We start from the raw sequence: 23,008 nt of genomic DNA, 5'->3' as shown, positions 1-23,008 counted from the left end.
CAAATCTGGTGTTTACTCGACAAAATTAAATAAATCTCAGCCACAGATCCGGTGCCATCATGTTGTTTTTATTGTTATTGTTTTTATTGTTGTTATTATTATCACTACTACTACCACCACCCCCACCACCACCACCACCACCACCACCACCACCACCACCACCACCACCACCACCAGAGTACCTCATGCGCATAATGAGAAATTATTTGAAAGACTGTACTCTAGTATATCACACAGAAGATGGGAAGAGAGTGAAAAGGCTCACAGCAGGTGCAGCACAAGGGTCGATCCTTGGCCCAAATCTGTGGAACACTGTGTATGATGGATTGTTGAGGTTAGAGATGCCGAAAGACACGATGCTAGTGGGCTATGCTGATGATATAGCTTATTTGATAGTAGCTCGAAATTTGGAGTTGGCTCAGTTTAAATTAAAGCAAGTGATGCAACTGGTGAAAGATTGGATGGCAAATCACAGATCACAACTGGCAGAAACTGAGTAGAAAAAGGATAATGACTGTCATTCCAATGTATATTGGACAAACAGAAATCGAAACATCTAGAAGTATAAAGTACCTCGGAGCGACACTTGATACCAAACTTACATTTTGGGATTATATCAAACGGGTGATGGATAAGGCGGTGAAAACAACGATTGTGCTGAGTAGATTAATGAGCAATTTTAAAGGTCCGAAGTCTAGCAAACGACGACTTCTGATCTCGATAGTTCACTCGACACTTCTATACGGTGCTGAAGTCTGGGCTGAATCTCTGAACTTCGCAAAATACCGGTGAAGGATAGCTGCGATACAGCGGAGATCAGTTTTATGTATTACAAGCGCATATCGCACAGTATCGAAACCTGCAGTTCTTACTGTAGCAGCGGTAGCACCAACTGATTTACTTGCCTTAGAGACAGGAAGTCTGGCGAACTCAAGGAGAGCTCAGAAAGAAGCGTGCTAAGGAGCTAGCTTATAGGCAACGTACGGAACAATGGCAGCGAAGATGGGAGGAAGATCCTCGAGGAAAAGGGACTAAGCAGCTGATACCATGTTTAGCTGACTGGGTTGCACGAGCTCATGGTGAGGTTAACTTCTATCTTACACAGCTCTTGACGGGTTACGAATACTTTCGGAAATTTCTACACAGAGTAGGTAGAGCAAGCGATCCGGCGTGCATTTATCGCAACGATGTTGACGATGTACTTCACACATTTTTTGTATGTTATCATTGGTCAACACAGAGAAGATGTTTCGAAACTGAGCAAGGAGAACTGAGGCGAGAAATTATTTTGCAGGTGATGCTACGAAACGAAGAATCTTGGGATCAGGTAGCAGTATATGTAGACGGCATCCTGCACCAGAAGAAAGAGGGATTTGAATGCTCACGAACAGCAGTAGAGGAGAAATAAAGGAAGAAGAAACCTGAGAAATTACAAGCACGACACCGCGCTGAAGTAATACGAGAGCGGTTCCGGGGTGGAGATATACGTCGTGGGAAAAGGGTGTGCGGGTTTTAGTGAGTAGAAATCTCACATGCTTGTGGAGTGCGGACCCTCACAAGTGTCTCATAAAAGATTTCCCACACTCCCATGTAAAAAAAAAAAAAAAAAAATTATTATACACTATATCATGATCATTAAGGCATCAAGTCTTTATGAACTGACAGTATGGTTTGTCAGTTCGAGTCTCAAAGGTGGAGGTGGAAACAAATTTTACCACCAAATAGCTGGCCAGCATGGTAGGAGTGGTAGTGGCAGTATACAATCATTAGCTTGTGTATCAAAAGTGTGGGTTCAATTCCAAACGTGTCTATAGAATTTGTCTGGAGTGAGGGCATCTGACATTGTTGATGAAGATTCATCTGTCAAGCTTGAGCAGACACCTTGGTGTTATTCAACAGAAGTAGGCTATGAGCCGACACCAGGTTTCACCCTCTCCCTAGCTCATTATCATCATTATGCAAGAACGAAATGAACAAGAAATACAAAGACTTCAAGGAGTATACAGGAACAAGAAACTTGCTGTAAAGAACATTGTAAGGGAAGAAAAAGAGAAGAAATGGAATAAATTTGCAGACAAACTGGAAGAGGACAGTAGAGGAAACATGAAATTGCTATACAGAGTAGTGAAAAACAAGCGAAGGGATCAAGAGACCATAAATGCAATAGAACATGATGATGCAACTCTGGCACAAGAAGAGGGAGAAATTAAACAAGCACTCAAGGTCTATTTCGAAAAGCTGCTGAATGGAGATACAGAAAACATAACAACGGATAGAGGAGAGCCAAGTCGAGGAACCACAACTGAACCACCAATTACACGGCTTGAGGTTGAAAATGCGCTCAAGAGCATGAAGAGAGGAAAGGCAGTGGGCATAGATGAACTAAGTGCAGATATGCTGAAAACAGCAGGAATTCCAGGAATCCAGTGGCTCTACAGACTGCTCAACAAGATATGGGAGGAAAATACTATCCATGAGGACTGGAAGATGGGCATTATTGTACCTCTGTTCAAGAAAGGAAGCCGACGAAAATGTACTAATTACCGTGGTATCACACTACTGTCTCATGTCCTGAAAATATTGGAAAAAATAATAGAGACCAGAATCAGAGATATTGTTGAACCAATTTTGGAAGAAGAGCAGTATGGTTTCAGACCAGGAAGGTCAACTACAGACCTTATATTTGCAATTAGGATGCTAATGGAAAAATACAGGGAGAAGAACAAGCCTTTATTTCTAATATTTTTGGACACTGAGAAAGCTTACGACAGTGTACTAAGGGAAAGAATTTGGCAATGCATGAAAGAACTTCAAGTGCGAGACAACCTCATAGACAAAGTGAAAATGTTGAAAAGTGGGAATAGAAGTTGTATTCAAGTAGGATGTGGTTTGTCGGACTGGTTTGAAACAAAGAGAGGAGTGTAGCAGGGCAGCTCATTGTCACCACTTCTATTTATTATTGTAATGGATGTAGTAATGAAATCTAATAAAAGGAAAGAACATGGAGATATCAAAGCCTTCACATTTGCAGATGATGTTGCGATCTGGAGTGACTCAGAAGAGGAATTGAGAGAGAGAATGCAAAGCTGGAATGAGGAGTTTAAAAAAAATGGTTTAAACATCAGCAAAACCAAAACGGTGGTGATGAAAGTGTATGGGGAAGGAGCAGAACCAACAGTCATGTTAAATGAAGCCCAACTGGACAGCGTTCCAGTTTTCAAATACTTGGGTAGCGTTATATCAAATGACAACCTAGCAAAACATGAGGTGAACAATCGAATCAATACAGCAACACAATTTTACCACCAGGGAAGACACCTGCTGTGGGATGAGCAAATACACATGAAAACAAAAATGACATTGTACAAGTCCTATTATACACCAATTCTTACATACAGTCTTGAAACCACAACAATGACCAATAGAGATAATTCCAAACTTCAGGCAGCTGAAATGAAATTCCTACACACTATGATCCAGAAAACCAGGAAAGACAAGATTAGGAATGAGAAGATTAGAGAAGAAGTAGGAATAGATGATTCTCTCCTCAATAAGATTCAGATATCAAGACTGAAGTGGTTTGGTCACATGAAGAGGATGCCAGTAAACAGAAATGCAAGGAAGGAATTTGACAGAAAAGTAGAAGGAAGACGACCCGTGGGAAGGCCACGAAGGAAATGAATAGATTTAGTTAAGAGCGATGTACTGCTGAGAGGTCATGATTGGGACAAGTTGGTGGAGGAAGAATGGTACAAGGACAGGATGAGATGGAGGAGGCTCATATACCACACCCGGGAAACTGGAGATGGTTTAGGATGATGATGATGATGATGATGATGATGATGATGATGATGATGATGCAAACACATAATATGCAGTCATCATACAGGACACAGGAACACAAACAAACATGCACACAAATTAATGAAGACCACAAACTGCCCATCAGTATGGACAATGGACTTGTATCCAAGTACCTTGGCATTTCAACACACACATATTCGGGTATTTCACAGTGGGTTTGAATGTACAACAGAAAGCAGTATCTTTTCCCTGTGCATAATACACGAAGTTATGATACAGTCTAACCTGGACGAATGTATGAATTCAGTTTACCAACTGTGCGTTGTTTAGAAACAGCAACAGGCAAGAGTTTGTTTGAAATAAATAAATATGTTAAACTTAAACTTTCTTCCTGTCAGGTAATGCTAGTAGGCATAATTTGTTTTCCCTTTATGAATGGATTTCTGTAGAAAGGGAATTGAGAAAATCTTGTACGTAGAGGTACTGGAAAAGAAGCATTAAAGATGATAAAAAGCAATGCATTTTCAACGTTGTAGTTATGTCAAACTCAAATGGGTAAGACAGGATGGTTTTGCCTTGAAACTGGAACGCAACAAGGAAAGGTGCAGTAAGCTTTACAGTTTATTGTGATTTTGGTCAACCACATCTAGACACATATAATGTCTCTCTCTACTTTCCTTACACAGTATGTTTCAAGTCTTACTTTGAAGGTGAGAATGCTTGATAACAAGTAAAATTTATAGCGCAATCCACTACTGTTACCCAACTGCACTGCAAAACATGCACAGCAGACCATTTCTGTTACCCAGCAGTAATATTAAGTATAGATGGATAACTAAGCCTCAGCTAAAGATTTGGCAGTGAACTTTATTCTGCAACCAATTACATTGTAATAGTGATTAGATTATCATTATCCTAAGTTCAAAGGAGATGACAAAGTATAGTCTCTGTATTATATGAGTGGTGTACTACATAAGCAAAGCTATGACTTCTAATGCAATGGCATGAGACGAAAGAAAAAAAAATCACAATATATTCTGAGAAAAAAAATATACAATGTTAATCACTGATCTCTCCTCATGTCTGAAATTTTTGAGCATATTCCAGAACATTTTGAGAGACCATCCCATCATTTCACACAACCAGTCTATAAACAACATACCTGTGGCTACAAAAAAAATAAGAGAGAACTTTGTAAAAGGTTATTTCTTAATGTCTAAGGGTGAGTACCCTGTCCATTGCTGCTGTATTTCCCTCCAGAAAGTAAGACCAGTCACCGGAACAGACTCTTCCAACACATTCTCTCACAATATGTCAGGAGGCTCCACAGTCACACTAGGGTTGGATCTTCCCCCACTTGAAGAGAGCTGCACTGCTGACACCATGACCACAATGGATCCTATTAAGAATGAACCAAGTTCTTCAAGTCAGGCCATACCCTGTGTTTGAATAAAGCAAAGGCCAGAGGAGTTCTTCTGGTCCACTCTTCCTTCCAATGGGCACTGAGTTTCTAATTACTTTCAGACAGCTTCCATGCATGAGTCAGATTGATGGGTGATGAGATTAGAGCCACTTTCTCTGGAGATCAAGACTATGGAATGAACTGGCAAGTCAGAACTGTCATTTATTTTTTTAGTATTCTCTGAACAGTGCTTGTACTCTAAGAAGTAGGGGAGGCGTGACACTGAAGCCAGTGAAATGATCCTCATATTGTTGATGAGCTCCATGTACACAAGTTTCACATGACAGCTGTTGAGCCAAACTGGAGCACAATTTTCAGCTGCAGAGAAGATCAAACCAATGGCAGAACATCTCAATGTAGTCGCAGAAACTCCTCAAGTTGTACCACATAACCTCTGCAGAATGATGTGGCCTCTGACATTAACAGCAGTGTTTGTTAGGTGCTTTCTGAAGGAGAATATCTGATCTAATGTTACTGCCAGAAACTTAGATCAATTACTGTGCTGAGGACCTTTCCAATAAAAGATATTCTTTTTTTACTTTTTTTTTTAATTAGCTTTACGTCGCACCAACACAGATTTGTCTTATGGAGATGATGGGACAGGAAAGGGCTGGGAGTGGGATGGAAGCGGCCATGGCCTTAATTAAGGTACAGCCTGGTGTGAACATGGGAAACCACGGAAAACCATCTTCAGGGCTGCCGACAGTGGGATTCGAACCCACTATCTCCCGAATACTGGATATTGGCCGCACTTAAGGGACTGCAGCTATCGAGCTCGGTAAAAGATATTTGAAGAACACTGCCTGACATCTTGTGACTTAAATTAAAGCAGGAAACTTCACTTTTGCTGGTGCTAGGATGGATCCTCCATTTCTTGAAGCTGGCTGAATTTGGGGTTGTTTTTGCTTCATGTCTGTAGGTTTAACCTGAAAGAACTCTATTTGCAGCCCATCGGTAGTGCTAAGAAAGCAATAATTTTGGCTGCTGGAACTACCTTTTGAAGACATTCCAGAACATACATGCAAACTATGCAGAAAAATTAGACTTGCTGAAAAGCACAATGAAAATTAGTAATTCTACTCTTCCTTCCAAGGGTTCATCATGTTCCTACCTTTCTATGTATGACTTGAAGTTTTTAAGACCGAGCAAGTTGGCCGTGCGGTAACTGTGAGCTGGCATTCGGGAGAGGGCGGGTTCGAATCCCACCGTCGACAGCCCTGAAGACTGTTTTTCTTGGTCTCCCATTTTTCGCATCAGGCAAATGCTGGGGCTGTATCTTAATTAAGGCCACAGTCGCTACCTTCCCATTCCTAGCCTTTTCCCACCCTTGTGTCACCAAAAACCTTAGATGTGTTAGTGGAATGTTAAACCAGTGGCAAAACAAACAAAACAACAACAAAAAGGAAGAAATTTCAAAGTATTTTTTCTTTCTCAAGGAGTGTTGCTTTTCTGATGAAACTGGAAAGCAGAAACGAGCCGGTAGGGGACCGGGAAGAAATGGATTTAGAACTGGAAGTGATGAGGAGAAATACCACCTATGTTTAGATGTGAAGACTGTCCTTGTCGTTTTATGTTTGTCCCTGTCTCCTGTTCTACTGCACCCTCTTCCGATGCTGACTTGTCATTGCATTTATCCTACTATAAGTTCTTATTCATGTTCCTAACTTTCTATTTATATTACTTTCTTCTTTCCTAGCGTATGTCCCACCACAGGGGGTCAGCTGCCTTCATTTTACTCGATCCTGTACATCTTCTGGGCTGAAGTCTGCAAACCGCATATCTTCTGTGGTGGAGTACTGTCTTATATATTTCTACCTTGGGATATTCGGGCATGTGCTTGTCACAGAAAACACCTGTAACTACTCTCTACTTGAGCCATTCTGCATTTACTCTCGACCTGATATAATTGGTGGCATCACTATCGGATGTTAACAGCGACCAAGGTATTTAAACTGCGTGGTCTTCTTCAAGTCGTGGTTGTCAATACTGATGCACCCATCAGTTTGGGGGCTACATGCCACACTCTGTTTTTGAGATGTTGAGCCTTAGTCCATTTCCAGCCAGTCTTTCGTTCCAATTCTGCATCTGGTGTTAAAGCACGAGGCGCGTATGCTGTAAGAGCATCACATTGTCCGCATATAGCACAGGTCAGGGAAGTGGTGCTTGTACGTCAGCAGTCGCCACGTCCTCATAGAGGATGAACAATAGAGGTGATTGTGCTCTGAACTTTGATGGATACCAACTGTGTTACATTCATACAACTTAACTTCTATTATTGCTATAGTAATGTTCACATTCATTATTAGGTTTTACTAAGATCAGCACTACCTCTTTACCTCGGAATGAATATTACAAACATCAAGTAATAACTAACCTTGTAAGGTCTGGTAAGAACATATGTTGTTCTTCTTCTTTTCTTTCTCAAGCTTGCTACGGGTTACATACTTGCTTACCTTATTTATTATTTATCTATCTATTTATTTATTTATTTATTTATTTATTTATTTATTTATTTATAAAATAACAACAACAACAACAACAATAATAATAATAATAATAATAATAATAATAATAATAATAATAATAATAATAATAATAATAATGTTAGTTGCTTTACGTCCCGCTAACTACTTTAACGGTTTTCGAAGATGTGAGGTGCCAGAATTTAGTCCCACAGGAGTTCTTTTATGTACCAGTAAATCTACCGACACGAGTCTGACGTATTTGAGCACCTTCAAATACCACTCGACTGAGCGAGGATCGGACCTGACAAGCTGGGGTCAGAAGGCCAGTGCCTCAACCGTCTGAGTCACGCAGCCCCCCAACAATAATTCACTGGTGGCCAAACTATCAACAGTTGTTGATCTCCTGGCCATTATGCACATGGATAATAATACTTACTTACCTTGAAAGATGAGATATGTCCTGGTAAGAAGTATCTTCACTGGCTGATGTATCGGTTCCTACACCGGATGTGCTAGAGTCGTCCTCACATTGTGGCCAATTGCTCTGCTTTAAGTGCAGAAACTTCAGGAGCTTCCCAAGTATTAAGAGCTTCAGTCGATGATGTTTGGTCATGTTGTACCACAAACACATTGCCTGCAACATACAGTTGAGTTGTTTGTTACCTTAACAGACGACCTTCAATGTCACAACATCAAAACTAAGACTACAAAAATATGTGTACGAATCAGTGGTAGCAATGACAGAGTAGGAGCAGCAAATAACTGTTATTTCTCTAAATACACAACATTGTTTTATAATGAAGATGTCTAGCTTTAAATAAGCAATCATCTTGCACACACAATTTAAACATATTCTTTATTTGGTTTCAATACAGTGAAAACTCCTCTTAGAGACTTTCCTCAAATATGTTAGAATTGTAATAATATAGGAATAATGATAAAATCAACTCTTGTTTACAGACAAGGACAATTGTTTGAGAATCCTTAAACTTGCTTTATCTTTTGACTATGGACAGAACTGGGATTTCAAGACTTAATACACTGTACTGTTTGTTATCAAATGGAAATACAGTAGTTATTTATGCAGACAAGCCAAGGACCTCGAGACTAACTTGGTATGGACATGTAAAGTGAATACCTGGCACAAGAACACCACATGCATATCTAGAAAGAACGGCTGAAGGAAGAAGGCCAGGAAGAGATGGCTACACCAAGTGAGAGACGATGTGAAGAGAAGAGGAGGGAAACAGGGAGTCCATGGTGAGAGAGACGGCATTTCTGGACAGATAACGATGGTGAAGGCTCATTCAACACCACCCTATGCAGCACGCTGGAGGGGTTCTATAATGATTATGATGATTTATGCAGCAGCCACAGAAAGTGATGTTTTATCTTATGAGCGAGATCTATACATCAAAACAAGTACGGTACACTTCTCGCTTTAGTGGCTCTTGCGTACAATATTTGATTCCATACTGTGGTAAATTTACTTATTTTAAATGAAATATTTTATTATAAATAACATACAAAATAATCATGCTTAATAGGATAAGTTTACAACTTGAGAAAGAACTAGGAGAATATCAAGGAGGTTTCAGATGCTGGAGGAGCTGTCCTGATCACATCATGAGTCTTAAGTTGATAATGGACTATAACAGGAGAAGAAACAGAGATATGGTGATAACATTTGTAGATTTCAAGAAAGTTTATGACTGCATCCATACAGAATCTCTGTTTAAAATTTTAAGACACCTTGTACTACACCCCAAATTAATAAAAATGATACAATTGACTCTCACTAACACCAAATCAAAAGTGAAGTTTAGGGGTGAAATATCAGAGTCATTTGAAATTAAAACTGGATTACGGCAGGAAGATGGGCTCTCACCACTATTATTTAATCGTGCTCTAGAAAAGGTAATGAGGGAATGGTTTAGGAAATATCCCCCAAAAATAAAGATTGGTTGAAAAAAACAAATTGCCTGGGTTTTACCGACGATTTAGCATTACTAGCAGTGGACATAAAAGAAGCAAAAACCCAGATATCAGAACTTCAAAACATTGCAAATAAAATTGGCCTCAAAATGTCATTTGAAAAAACTGAAATTATGACCCAAAAACCAACACAACTAAAAGAAGTTACCATAAATGGTAATATAATCAAAATAGTAACTCAATTTAAATATCTTGAAGAAGTAATAACACATAACCTAAATGAAAAAATCTCAATCCAAACAAGAACAAATAGATTAGGTAAGGCACATAAATTAACATGGGATATCTACAAAAACAAATATCTATCAATAAATGCAAAAATAAAACTATGGGTACAACACAGTTATAAAACTGGAAGCTACATATGCAGCAGAAACACTTTTTCACCTGAATAAACAATCAATGACTGACAGACTTCAGAAAGTTGAAAGGAGGATTGGAAGGACCTCAAAAAATACCAGAATGATGGACAGTGGTGGATAATACCTAACAAAGTCATTTACAAAGAGCTAGAACCCATTACAGATATTACGCGTAAGAGGAGACTGGGATTCTATGGACATATCATGAGAACGTAGGATTCGAGACCTCTGAAACAACTAGTACAACACAATCTTGTCTCAAAAACGACCACAACAGGATGTAAATGGATCAGAGAAATACGAGAGGTTCTGAAGGAAATAGGCCTTACAACAGAAGACACCACAAATCAGATAAAATTGAATACAAATCTTTGCTTTACCCTTACGCGAAACAAACCAACATCATGCAAATTTTCAACCGATGAATGGGCACGAAGATCGGAGCATCTGAAGAAGTACTGGGAGGACCGCAAAGCCCAAACAGTCCCTTCAAAGAGACCTGAATGATGGACTGACTAAAGTGATCCTATGCGGTCATAAAACAAGAAGAAGAAATAATGACACGTTGCCACCCAAATCATGTGCAATAGTGTCATGGTCATCATTATCAATACAACAGAACGTGAACAAATTATAGATAAGGAATGGCCAAATAATAAATATGGAAGGAAATTCAGAAAATCAATACTTGTAAGGAAATTTGAACCACTCGGAGAAGCTGTTCGTAAGTGAACTTAAGTTCAACCAATCTGAGACACATTTAAAATAAAAGTATACAGAAAGTAGCTACTGAAGTGTAAAGTGTCACTTTCCATACTTTTGAATGTGGAAAGAGGTAAATTTTGTCACAGTATGGAATAAAATTAGTTCTGAGGACAGAAATGTACTGTATCAACAAGCAGACAATAAGAGTTCTGCAGTAGTACTTTATCTGCCAACTTAGCCACCTAAGGCTCCAGCAGGTGAAGGTTTTAAAATATTGTCTGACGGATGGGTCCGAAATCCTGTTACCACAATCAATCACAGACACACACTGTAACTTTATATTTACCTTCAGTCACTTGTCAGGTGTCTCAAGTGCCGTGGTATCTAAACATAAATGTTTGATAGAAACTGCAAAAGGGCTGAAGTTATCAAGTGTGCAAAAGAAAAAAACACTTGCAAAGTGTAGACGACAAACAAATCTGACCAACTCTTTTTAAGGGAACGCTGTAATGCTGTGCTGTAAATTATTCACAAGTTAATGCCGTAAACTTTAAATACTGCCTAACTTATTTTTGGCACAGAATAAAATTGCATGATAATTTCTTCTCATTTGACCCTTTCAAATTCAAAGCCTTAATGCATTTATACTGCATTTAGAATAAAGTATTCAATTCCATTTAAAGAAAACAGGTATAAAAAATGGACATTATACTGTTAAGTGCCAGCCCTGTGGCAGGCCCTTTCGGTATTTCCAGGAAGGGGCGAGAGACTCACACGACCTGGGATCTCCCAGCCGGCTTGTAGGGTAAGTAAAGTACTGAATAGGTGAAAAACAAAGTTTTATTATTCTCCTTTCAATACGGGATCTAAAATGAGAATAGTCTCTTGAAATTATAGGGTGAGGCTGGCCTTTCCATGTATTGTTCTCGTCAGCCAGCTTACCTGTGAGTTTCTTGGAGATTGAATGGGAATGTTCTGCCTCTAGTCACCTCGCAAAATTTCTGGTTCAAATCAGCCGAGCTATAAAAAGGGAGGCTAGCCGCGGACAGGTGTGAAAGTTGGGCTCCGAGGTGAAGTCGGTTTGACACTTGGTGTGTTGGTGTTTGGTGGCTGGGCTGAGGGTGACAGAAGTGTTGGCTTTGCAAAGGTAAAAAAATGAGTGTATCCTCCTATTCAATGCATCATATAATTCCATCATTAGATGGAGTAATCAAATTCAAACATGTTTTGGCTCGTTTGAGCCATCTTCATTGAAAAAAGTGGAAGGGTTGAAATAACTTTACATAATACAAGCTAAAAAATGCCAAAAAACATAATGAAGGAACAAATGGAAAAAAACAAAAGAGAGACATTACGGAAACAAAATTAGCACAATATACAATATTTACATCATCATGTGGAGCAAGAAACAACTTGCTGTGATAAAATACAGTGAAAACAGGGGTTAGCACAAAACATAATTGAAACTTAAAAACCGTGTTAACCAAAGAAGAAAAGAAATCAAAACATATGATACAGATGGTGCACTTATTGTTCATTTGTGTGTGTGAGAGAGAGAGAGAGGGGGGGGGGGGGGACGGTAGGTTTGAATCCCTTCGCCTGACTGGAAATTAACACTGTTCCTTTGCACTAATAAATGCACAGTTAATTCCTACTCACATCAGGAAATATAGTGTCTGATGGAATAACTTCACTTTAGAATGATTCTTGAACGTTCTATAATTTGTAATGAAATTGAATGTCTGAAGCAACCTATAAATGCACTTGTGAGATGAAGTGTCAAAGCACAGTTCACTTGGAAATATCACTAATAATTACTGCATTATCCACGAAACACTTATTATTATTATTATTATTATTATTATTATTATTATTATTGTTATTATTATTATTATTATTATTATTATTATTAGCGAATTCTTTCAATGTTGGAAGACGTTAAACAAATAACTCAATTCTTCTGTGGGTTCTTCTTGTTGTTCCAGTAGGCTTTCATCTCTCTGAGAAGGCTTGTTTACGTTCTGCCGACCACTTTGGTCTGTACTGTTTTTGTTGTTGTTGCTCTGATGTAGCCTCCCAATTGTTTACTTTGTGTCTAAAGATGTCTCTTTCTAGAATGTCTGTTGAACTTATGTTTGCGTTTTTGAGGTCCTTTTGAAGTTCGTTAAGCCAGGGTGTTGTTTCTTAACCAAGGTTACATAATCTATTATCCTTTTTGTCAATTGATTTTCTGGTAGTGTAGTGAGATGACCAAAGAATTTCATTTGCCTTTTCCTAATGTCAATTTCAATGTTTGAGAACTTTTCTGTTGTTCTGAACGAATGAATGAACGAGCGAACGAGCGAACTAATACACTTCCCTCCCAATCACCGATGACTATCAACTGGGAAAAGTGTATTCGTTTATTGTAATCTAAAACATTACATGTAGTTAGATTTGAACGTACTACAAACAAACAAACAAACAAACAAACAAACAAACAAACAAAAACAGAAAAAAAACAAATATATTCCAATTCGTTAAAAGTTAAATAATGTTAGTATATGTTGTATACCCATACATATTATACATCATTATCATACTACATACGAATAGACGAGGACAACGAACAGAACCCCCGCTCCCAATCGCGGATGACCACAAACTGGGGGAAAGAGCATCCATCCGTCGCAATCATATGCCACTGGTTTTGTTAGATTTCAAAATGTAACACATTTCTCACAACTAACAAACTGCCATCATACCTAATTCAATTATAATTCACTACTACAGACATATTCTGTAACAGTTACTTAGGTATATCTTTGAATGTATACAACCTTATCCTTATGAGGTATTTCCTGGATTTTAACTAAGTTATACAGTCCAGGATACCTCTTCCATAACCACATGTAATTTTCTCTGAAGTATTTACATTTCTTATGCAGTTTAATAGTTAACTTGAGAAAAAATGAACAGCAACCCCACAATACAATCATTTATCTATTGCCACATTTAATAATATTTTTACACCTACAAATAATTATGTATCTTCTCCTACCTTATTTTCTCTTTTGTCATCCTCTCTTAATTTCTTTCCCCACATTTCTCTTATAATATTACAAAGTTTTTCCTGGTATCTTCCTTTCTCTGCCTATTAGCTTAGCAATGGTGTAAAATTCAGGTTCATTATCGATTTTACTCATATCCTTTCCATCTATATATTTCCCTCTTATGTTTCTTGTTCCTTTACAGTCTTTTAGTAAGTGAGCAACTTCCACGTCCTTATTGCATAAAATACAGAGATTTACCTCATTTTTTTGTCTTAGAGCTTTATTCTTATATACTCCCATGAACCACCAAATTATCCCTCTCATTTCGCTTTTTATTAACATTTCAATCCTTACTGTCATGTTTTCACTTATTTTACAAAATTCAACCAGTGTTCTCTTACTATTACAGTCTGACCTTATTGTTTGTCTTTCACTGTCTTTCACTCTTTGAACCACCGTTTTACACAATCCCTTATCATTCCTTGATAAATTTCTTTCCCATTAGTATCCCATTCCTATGTCATCCAGAAGCTTCTTCACTCCATCCACCCAGTAACCCTCATTCTGATGTTTCATTTGGTGCTGGTATGCTATCCTTAGAATTTCACCCCCTGCCCTCATCTTTAGCCTCCACCAATATTTAATTATTCGTTTAACATATCCACCCGTATACTCATCCCTTCACACATCTTTTTCACTCTGCTATTTGCAGTACAGCTTGGCAGTCCCATCATTATTTTGGCAAATTTACTTACAACTATATCTAATGTTACAATTCCATCATCTACTCCCCATATTTCTGCTCCATACAATAGCTTCGTTTTTAACTACTGAATTAAATACGTTTTTCTGAACTCCATATTCGATGTTTGGCATCTTTTTGTCCAATATTTTTATACTAGCCAGAGCACTTACTCCCTTCATTTTTGCTTGTTTTATCTGTTCTAACCATCTTCCACTGCTGCTTCTGATCGTCCCTAGGTATTCGATATTTTTTTACACTTCTAATTTTGTCTTACCCATCCATCACTGTTCACGTTTTGAGAGTTTGTCTCTCCTTTTACACACCATAACTCTGGTTTTATTGGGACTGATTTTTAGATTACACTCTTTACAGTAAATTACTATCCCATTAATACTGTTTCGCATTTTGACAGGGGTTAATGTGAGCAGCAGGATATTGCCTGCAAAGATAAGACCCGGAATATATTTGTTCCCGCGACAAGAAAATGCTCTTTTCTCAAAGCCTTCAGAATGGAAAATGTCATTAATAAATAATAAAAACAATATTGGTGATAATCTGCAACCTTGTTCGAGACCCAGTTTTGAAAAAATCTCTCCTACTACTACCCCATCTTTCACTTTGATAGAACATTTAAATTCCCCATACGTACTTTCAATTGCCCTTATCACCTTCCTTGATATTCCGAGATGACTCAACATATAGACGACAGCCCGTCTGCTCACAGAGTCAAAAGCTTTCTCTAAATTGATGGCCGTGATGTACAATTTGCCTGTTTTCTTTTTCATGTACTTATCCATTAATGTTTTAACAACCATTATCTTGTCACTTGTACTCATTCCCTTCCTAAATCCTGACTGGAGTACCATCAGGACTGAGCAACCTTCTGCCCAATTCATTAGTCTTTTTGCCAATATCCCTGTATAAATCTTACTTAGAGAATCTAGTAACATACCTGCCATCTTTACAAAACAAAAATCAGGAGATTTTGATTCGAAAATTACGAAAAATTAGAAACAATTGGTCAAAACTGCTTATTGTACATGTTTTGCATAATACACGAGTACTATGGTATATATTATAACACTCATTATATCAAAACCCGAATGTTGCTATATGAGGCTAAAAATTACACATTTCTATACCCTCACAGGAAGTATGTGAGCAAGATCATTGTTTGCTGGTAAGTCTTCCGAAAATAGTATGAAGTCAAGCTCCGCACATATGAATCAGTCATGCACTCAGATGCCATTACTTAGCAAATGCATAGATGAATATATTGCATCATGCGCCCACGAGATTATGCAAAGCACAATGCTATTTTTATCAAGTAATAAATTAAAATTTGCCAGAATTGTCTCAAAATGGTTCCTAAAATCTCGTCACTAGTCGCTTTCTTTGAAATTCTGTCACTAAATTACTAAAAAAAGACTCCAAATCTAGCGACTAGTCTCTAGAATCAACTAGAACGAGAGATCGACAACCGATAAATGCGTTGCGATATACAGGTTTCAATAAACATCGATATTTCATTTGAAAGCGGCCAATGAGCGAAGGACTTCCGGCTACTGGTGTACAAAGCTGAAATGACGGGATTTGAAAACAAATGTTTGAAGTTCAACAAAAATAAGCTAAAATCTAAAGAAATAATCAAATAATCGGGAGGCGGGAAAAAGTGTCGAAAATCGGAAGTCTCCCGCCTAAATCAGGAAAGTTGGCAGGTATGTAGTAACATTATCCCTCTATAGTTCCCTGGATTTGATCTTTCATAGTACTAGATCTATATCACTTCATCCCGTTTCTGTTATATGTCAAGTTACCCACTTCTTCTCCTGGCCACCACCCATTCAGAATATACAGTTTTTCTGTACCACATAGTTCTAGTAATTTTTTGCCATACCTACATCTTGACTTGTTCTCTTATTAACTACTTTTGTCTCTACCTCTTTACCATACACTGGTTTTCGATCTGCAATCCTCGCACTGAAGTCCCCCATAAGCACAATACCTACATCTTCATACATATTCCTTAATCTGCTTATTTCCATTCCTAACTCAAGGAAAAAATGTTTGTTTGCAAATGGGGAACCTTCCGACGGGCTGTAGACAAACCAAGACATGAGCTTATTTCACCCTTCCCATTCGTCTTTATTTTTATCCAAAGAACTTCTTGCATTTCTGTTTCTACAAGGTCAATTTTCTCCTGTATATCTTCCTTATCAGGGTTCCACCAGGATACCTGCCCATTCAAACTCTCCTATCTCTTGTCTTGTTATATATTTTAAAACCATCCTCATGGACTTTGTATCATAGTGCAATGCAACTCTCAACGAAGGTAATAATGTCCATTTCGGTATTGTTTTACCTCTTTTTTTCCCTACCTTTTCAAAAATCCCCCTATATTCACACATCCTAGTCTCCATTCTAGTTATTTTTACCCTCTGACAGGTTGGTAGGCTTGCTTCTTGTTACCCTCGATTTCTCTACTTCTAAAATGCTGTATTCTTGTGAACTAATAATTTCTTTGACCATAGTGTCCTCATGTGACTTGTCCTTTTTGGACCACAAGTTCTTTAGACTTAAACTTTTACCTTTAGCCATTGTTTCTCTCCTGTCTTCTGTCCCTCTGCTGGATCCTGCAATGCGACTCGAACTGGTAGTCCACTAGACCGACGTCCAAGACTTCTGTAGGTACAGCTGTTAGTTCACTTCCTTTCTCCAACCTTGCATTCGCTGAACCTGTAGCTCAGATAACATTTCTACTTCAGCTGCTCCCGCTGTTTCACCATTCTTGCGTGCACCAGCCGTGACATTGACCTTCTACACTGCCGACATCTCTGATCGTTGAATTATCTCCTGCAACTGCTCGGCAGACCATTTCCTCGACCAAGAATCACCTACCACCACAAGCCTGTTTCCGGTGATAAATGCTTTTACTACTGACTTCCTTGCTTGAGATAAATGGAAGCGTAGTATCTTCATATTTTTCATTTCTTTCACATCCAGTTCTTTCCTACTCCAAATTTTTTATCCTTTCAGGTGTATGTGTTCTCCAAAATTCTTCCAGTTTTTAGGCTTGACACCATACATACTTTAATTTGCCTTCTTCCCATATTTTTTGCCATTCTAAAAGCATTATCAATATCACACTCACTACACTCCACTTTGAGTTTTTCACGTATTAAGGCAATTATTTTGTCCAACATATCGTTAAAATTTTCCTTCTCCGAATCAGCCAGTTCATATATAATTATATTTCTCTTCCTATCTTCCCTTTCTCCCTTCTATTCCTCCATCTCAAGCTTCCTTACCCTTACCTCTAAGTCCAGAGCTTTATTCTTAATTTCCTCCATCTCAAAGTTAACTTAGTTTAGTTTTTAAAACAGTCTTCATGTCTTGCAGTTCCTTGTTCTGGTCCATCAATAGATCCTTCATAACTTCCTTCAGCTTCTGAATATCCTCCCAAGATAGTCCAGGGCCCAGATTCAATTCCACACCACCAATCACCAATAGTACCACCACAACACAGGCTTTTAACACAAACTGTATAACATTACAGGGACTGTTGACAATGTGAATGGATATCACTTTCATCTTACAATGCCACCTCCCTATAGCACACCTGTATTGTTCGGTCGACACTCCCATTCTTCTGCGTATGCACTCTTGTCACACACTCAGCAATACACGTCCGTTCACCTCGCTGGTTGGATTACAACTGTTTTCTATTGTTTTGATTGATTACAACCTGTAAGAGGCTAGGGTGTATACTGCTCCTAAGATTTACCTAATGATCTTTCTCTCTTCTTTTTTGATGTCTCCAAGTTCTTTTTTTTTCTGTTAAGTGCCAGTGTTTTACTTGTATAAAAGACTATTGGTTTTATGACTGTGTTGTAATGCCAAATTTTTGTATGTCTTGACATGGATTTTTTGTTGTAGATGATTGGACTAGCGTTAATATTGTCTTAATTTTTTAGAGACGAGTTTGTTATGATATCTTTTCAAGGCCTGTCGGTTTGATAAATTCTCCGAGGTATTTAAAGTAAGGAACCCTGTCAATTATACCATATTTTGTTCTCAAGCTCTTGATATCTGTCTTTGAACAAAAGAATTTATTTTTCTCGAATGATATCTGTAGTCCCACCTTTTTTGGACTTTAAGTATCTCAAGCTGTTTAACCTTTGCCAGTCCAACATCGAGGTCACCTCGACATTATGTTTCATTCTACTTGAGAAGTTATTCATTAAAGTTTTTTGACCTGATTGAGGTCGATCGATATCCCTGGAGTTTCTAGAGCAAATTTGTGTGCACAAAGGAAGCCGTTCTCTTATCTCCATGGAAATAATACGAGATATATGTAGCCGTGTATCGTCATGGTTACCTGCGGCCTGTCAGCTGTGTTTACATTGAGTAGTGCTGCACACGTGTTGTACTAGGCATGTTTATCTGTGAATGCGAATTGTCTCAGTTGAATTTGCGATATAAAGCAGCAAATATGAATGAAGAAGAAATACGTATGCACGTTTATTTAGACAGCAGTGACGATTATTTATTTGAATTAGACAAAGAGTTTAGAGAACTGTCAAGTGAAGATGAAGGTGTAGAGAACTTGCAAGTGAAACTTCAGTGACTGGGCCTGTGCGTAAAAAAACACGGAATAATGCCGGGCTATCATATTCTGTTTCTGAAGATTCGGAAAAGGAAGTTCCAGTGACTGCTATAAAAGCATGAAGACGCGTGAAGGTAATGGGCCGGGGTGGAGGAGGGGATACGGCGCACGGCAATGACGTTTCTCAGGTCAGTGTTGATAATTTGAGTAACAGTGATGCTGAAAATACTTCCACGCACACAAATGGGAATGCAAACAACAATAGTGTTTACCGGAATGTAACACTGCATGATCGTTAGCCTCCTAGACTAAGTTATTCATCAGGTCACAAAACTAGAAGACCGCAGGTTCCTCCTAGCTGCATCACTCCATTTCAGTTTTTTATGTTATTTTTCACGCCTGCACTGATGACTTTTGTGTAAAGCTGTAAGTAACTCAATGGAACGTTTATAGAATATAATAATCATAATAATAAAAATAATAATAATATAATAAAAGTTCTGAGTTTAATCTGACTAGGTAAAAATGTGCAAAATTAATTTGGACCAGACTACTGGAACTAGTGACAGAAAATTGGACTGCAAAGGGTTAAAGGCAGTCTCCTCATCCTCTGTTAGTATTGCCAGATCATCTGCAGAAGCAAGGTATGGTATGTAGAGGTTATCTTCGGGAAAGTCCAGTCAGATTATTATTATTATTATTATTATATTATTATTATTATTATTATTATTATTATTATTATTATTATTATTATTATTATTAAACAAATTGTGGATACACTATTCCCAGACCATCCAGAGAGGATTGACTGTGATGACGAAAAAGAACTGGATGACATACCCCTCTTCACTGTAGAAGAGCTGAATAGAGCTATTAGCTCTCTTAGAAACAAGAAAACTCCAGGACCAGATGGTATACCTACAGAAGTGTTAAAGATAATAGCAGAACTATGTCCAGAACTGTTGCTGAATATGTACAATCATTGCCTGCAAACGGGTGTTTTTAGTCCCCGATGGAAAATGGCTCGTTTGGTTCTGATCAGCAAAGGAAAACTTGGCGGTTATAGACCTTTATGTATGCTGGACACAGCCGGAAAAGACCTGGAGAAACTTCTGCAGCCCAGAATCCTCTCAGCAGTTCAACTAGCAGGGGATCTATCTGTTCGCCAACATGGATTTCGGAGGGGACACTCGATGCTGGATGCAGTGTGGGAGGTGGTGAATACAGCAGAAAGGGCACAAATGGGCAATCATCATTCCCGTAAATTGACACTTCTTGTAACCCTGGATGTGAAAAATGCCTTCAATTCGGCAAGATGGAGCGACATGTTGGTAGCTCTTGAGGAAACTTTCAAGCTACCACAATATCTTATGCGCATAATGAGAGATTACTTCAAAGATCGCACTCTGTTGTATGATACGGAAGATGGAGAAAAGACAAAACGCCTGACGGCTGGTGCAGCGCAGGGATCGATCCTTGGTCCAGATCTTTGGAACATAATGTATGATGGCTTGTTACGTTTGGAGATGCCAAAGGACACGAAGCTTGTGGGCTACGCCGATGATGTGGCCGCCTTGATAGTAGTTCGTAATGTTGAAATGGCTCAAATCAAACTGAACCAGGTGATGCGGCGCATAAAAGAATGGATGATGAACCACAGTCTAACATTAGCCGAACACAAAACGGAGATAGTTCTTCTGACGAGGAAAAGGATTGAAACTCTTGTACCAATGACTGTTGGAGAGTTAGTGATTGAAACATCTGCGAGCACAAAATATCTAGGAGTGACACTTGACTCCAAGCTCACATTCTGGAATCATATTCAGAGAACGACAGACAAGGCAGTAAAATACATGACTGCACTTAGCAGACTAATGGGAAATATTAAAGGTCCGAAATCCAGCAAACGACGTCTTCTCATGTCGACGGTTCAGTCAGTGCTCTTATATGGCTCTGAAATCTGGGCTGAATCCTTGAGATTCGCTTGGTATCGGAGAAGGATAGCTGCCGTACAACGGAGAGCGGCTTTACGTATTGCATGCGCATACCGCACGGTCTCCGAGCCTGCAATCCTCACGGTGGCAGCAATAGCCCCAATAGACCTACTTGCATTGGAGCGACATGAAATCTGGCGAACCCAAGGAGAGCTGGGACAGAAATGTGCAAAGAAGCGTGCCTTCAGTCAACGGATGAGGCGATGGCAACTCAGATGGGAAAGTGACCCTCGAGGCAAATGGACCAAGCGATTGATACCACGCTTGGATATCTGGGTTGAAAGGGCCCATGGTGAAGTAAATTACTACCTCACGCAGCTTCTAACAGGGCATGGATATTTCCGGAAATTCCTGCATAAAGTGGGCAGAGCGAATGACGCAGCATGCATATACTGTGATGACATTGATGACGTATTTCACACCTTTTTTGTATGCGGCCATTGGACGATTCAGAGAAGATGTGTGGAAACTGAAATAGGAGAATTGACAGCAGATAACATTATTTCGGTGATGCTGCGAAACCAGGAATCCTGGGATCGCGTGGCAGTGTACGTGGAGAATGTCCTTCGTCAGAAGAAGAAGGATTTGGAAGCATACGAACGTTCGTAAAGGAGAAATGAAGAAAGAAGACGTCTGAAAGACAAAGCACGATATCACCCTGAAGTAATGCGAGAGCGGTTCCGGGGTGATGATACACATCGTGGGAAAAGGGTGTGTGGTTTTTAGTGGGTCAGAATCCCACACACTTGTGGAGTGCGGACCCTTCACAAGTGTCTTTTTGAAGATTTTCCACAATCCCTCGTAAAAAAAAAAAAAATTATTATTATTATTATTATTATTATTATTATTATTATTATTATTATTATTATTATTATTATTATTATTATTATTATTGTTGTTGTCTGTTGGCAAAGTTCAATTCACTTGAATATATCACTTGTAACTACTAGAACGCTTGTAATACGAAAAGTGCATTAGCAAAATATCTGAATATTCTATTATCACTCAAGTCATAAAGTTAAAGTTTTACTTTGAAACTGTTCTGACCTATGTCACATATGTAAGTATTGGTTAAACTCTGATTCAAATGTCCTGGAGTCAAACTCTTCAATATTTACAAGTTCATCAACGAGGTTCTGTTCACTGAAAATTTATTTGTTCCGTAACACCGGAATTATTCTTGGTCCAAAAGTCTGCACTTCATTCGGACAGTCTCGTCTTGTAGGCACGACTTCGTAGCACGCAGTGAATCAACATCGTCGAGTTGCTGGTGTAGACTGAAGTACCTAGCTCTGCACCCTTGGCCTTTTATACATATTTACCTCTAACGTAATGCTTCTATTACGTTGAATATCTCCGTATTCCCTGGGTTGATTTCAATGAAATCAATATGAGGAGATGTTTAAAAAGCAAAAGTTATCTCCATACAGGCCATGAAGGCCTTCGGAGGGGTGGAAGGTAAAGGCGTCCACTATCCGTAACCTCAACCTGGTACTCATTTTTGGTGTAGGCTGAGTGAACCTCAGAGCCAAGTGCACCTCCAGAAGTGGAAATCTTGTTTCTTAAATTTTAAGACCTCCTAGCAGGAATTCAAACCCATTTCCTTCCTGGCGAATCAAGCATGCCTTTACGTCCTTGGCCAGGCAGCCCCTATGTTAATACAGTATTCTACAAAATGCTATTGTTTCCATACCAATATCTCAATCGGTTCAAAAGATAGAAAATGTTCTTGTATAGAAGTTTCCAGTCTGTATGACGTGCTTGCTTCGCAGCGAACATGCTGTTGCTGCGGCGGGTAGCCTACTTGCTCTTGTGAGACTTAGTCATTCTGAGCGCTG

The 23,008-nt window shown here is 38.8% G+C and overlaps 1 protein-coding gene across 2 annotated transcripts in view; it reads right to left on the bottom strand.

The window, feature by feature from the left end:
- Mekk1 (mitogen-activated protein kinase kinase kinase 4) overlaps positions 1 to 23,008 on the bottom strand; it is a 258,470-nt gene that overhangs the window by 159,401 nt on the left and 76,061 nt on the right. For both annotated transcript variants that reach the window (XM_067152711.2, XM_067152712.2), the window contains exon 8: positions 8,172 to 8,365. In XM_067152711.2, coding sequence (XP_067008812.2) covers positions 8,172 to 8,365 — 194 coding nt within the window. The remainder of the gene's footprint in view (positions 1 to 8,171; positions 8,366 to 23,008) is intronic.

The sequence above is a fragment of the Anabrus simplex genome, chromosome 8 (assembly GCF_040414725.1).
Source record: "Anabrus simplex isolate iqAnaSimp1 chromosome 8, ASM4041472v1, whole genome shotgun sequence".
NCBI classification, from domain to species: Eukaryota; Metazoa; Arthropoda; class Insecta; order Orthoptera; family Tettigoniidae; genus Anabrus; species Anabrus simplex.
Note: the sequence above shows the minus strand (reverse complement) of the source record. Positions and strands in the feature narration are given on the sequence as shown.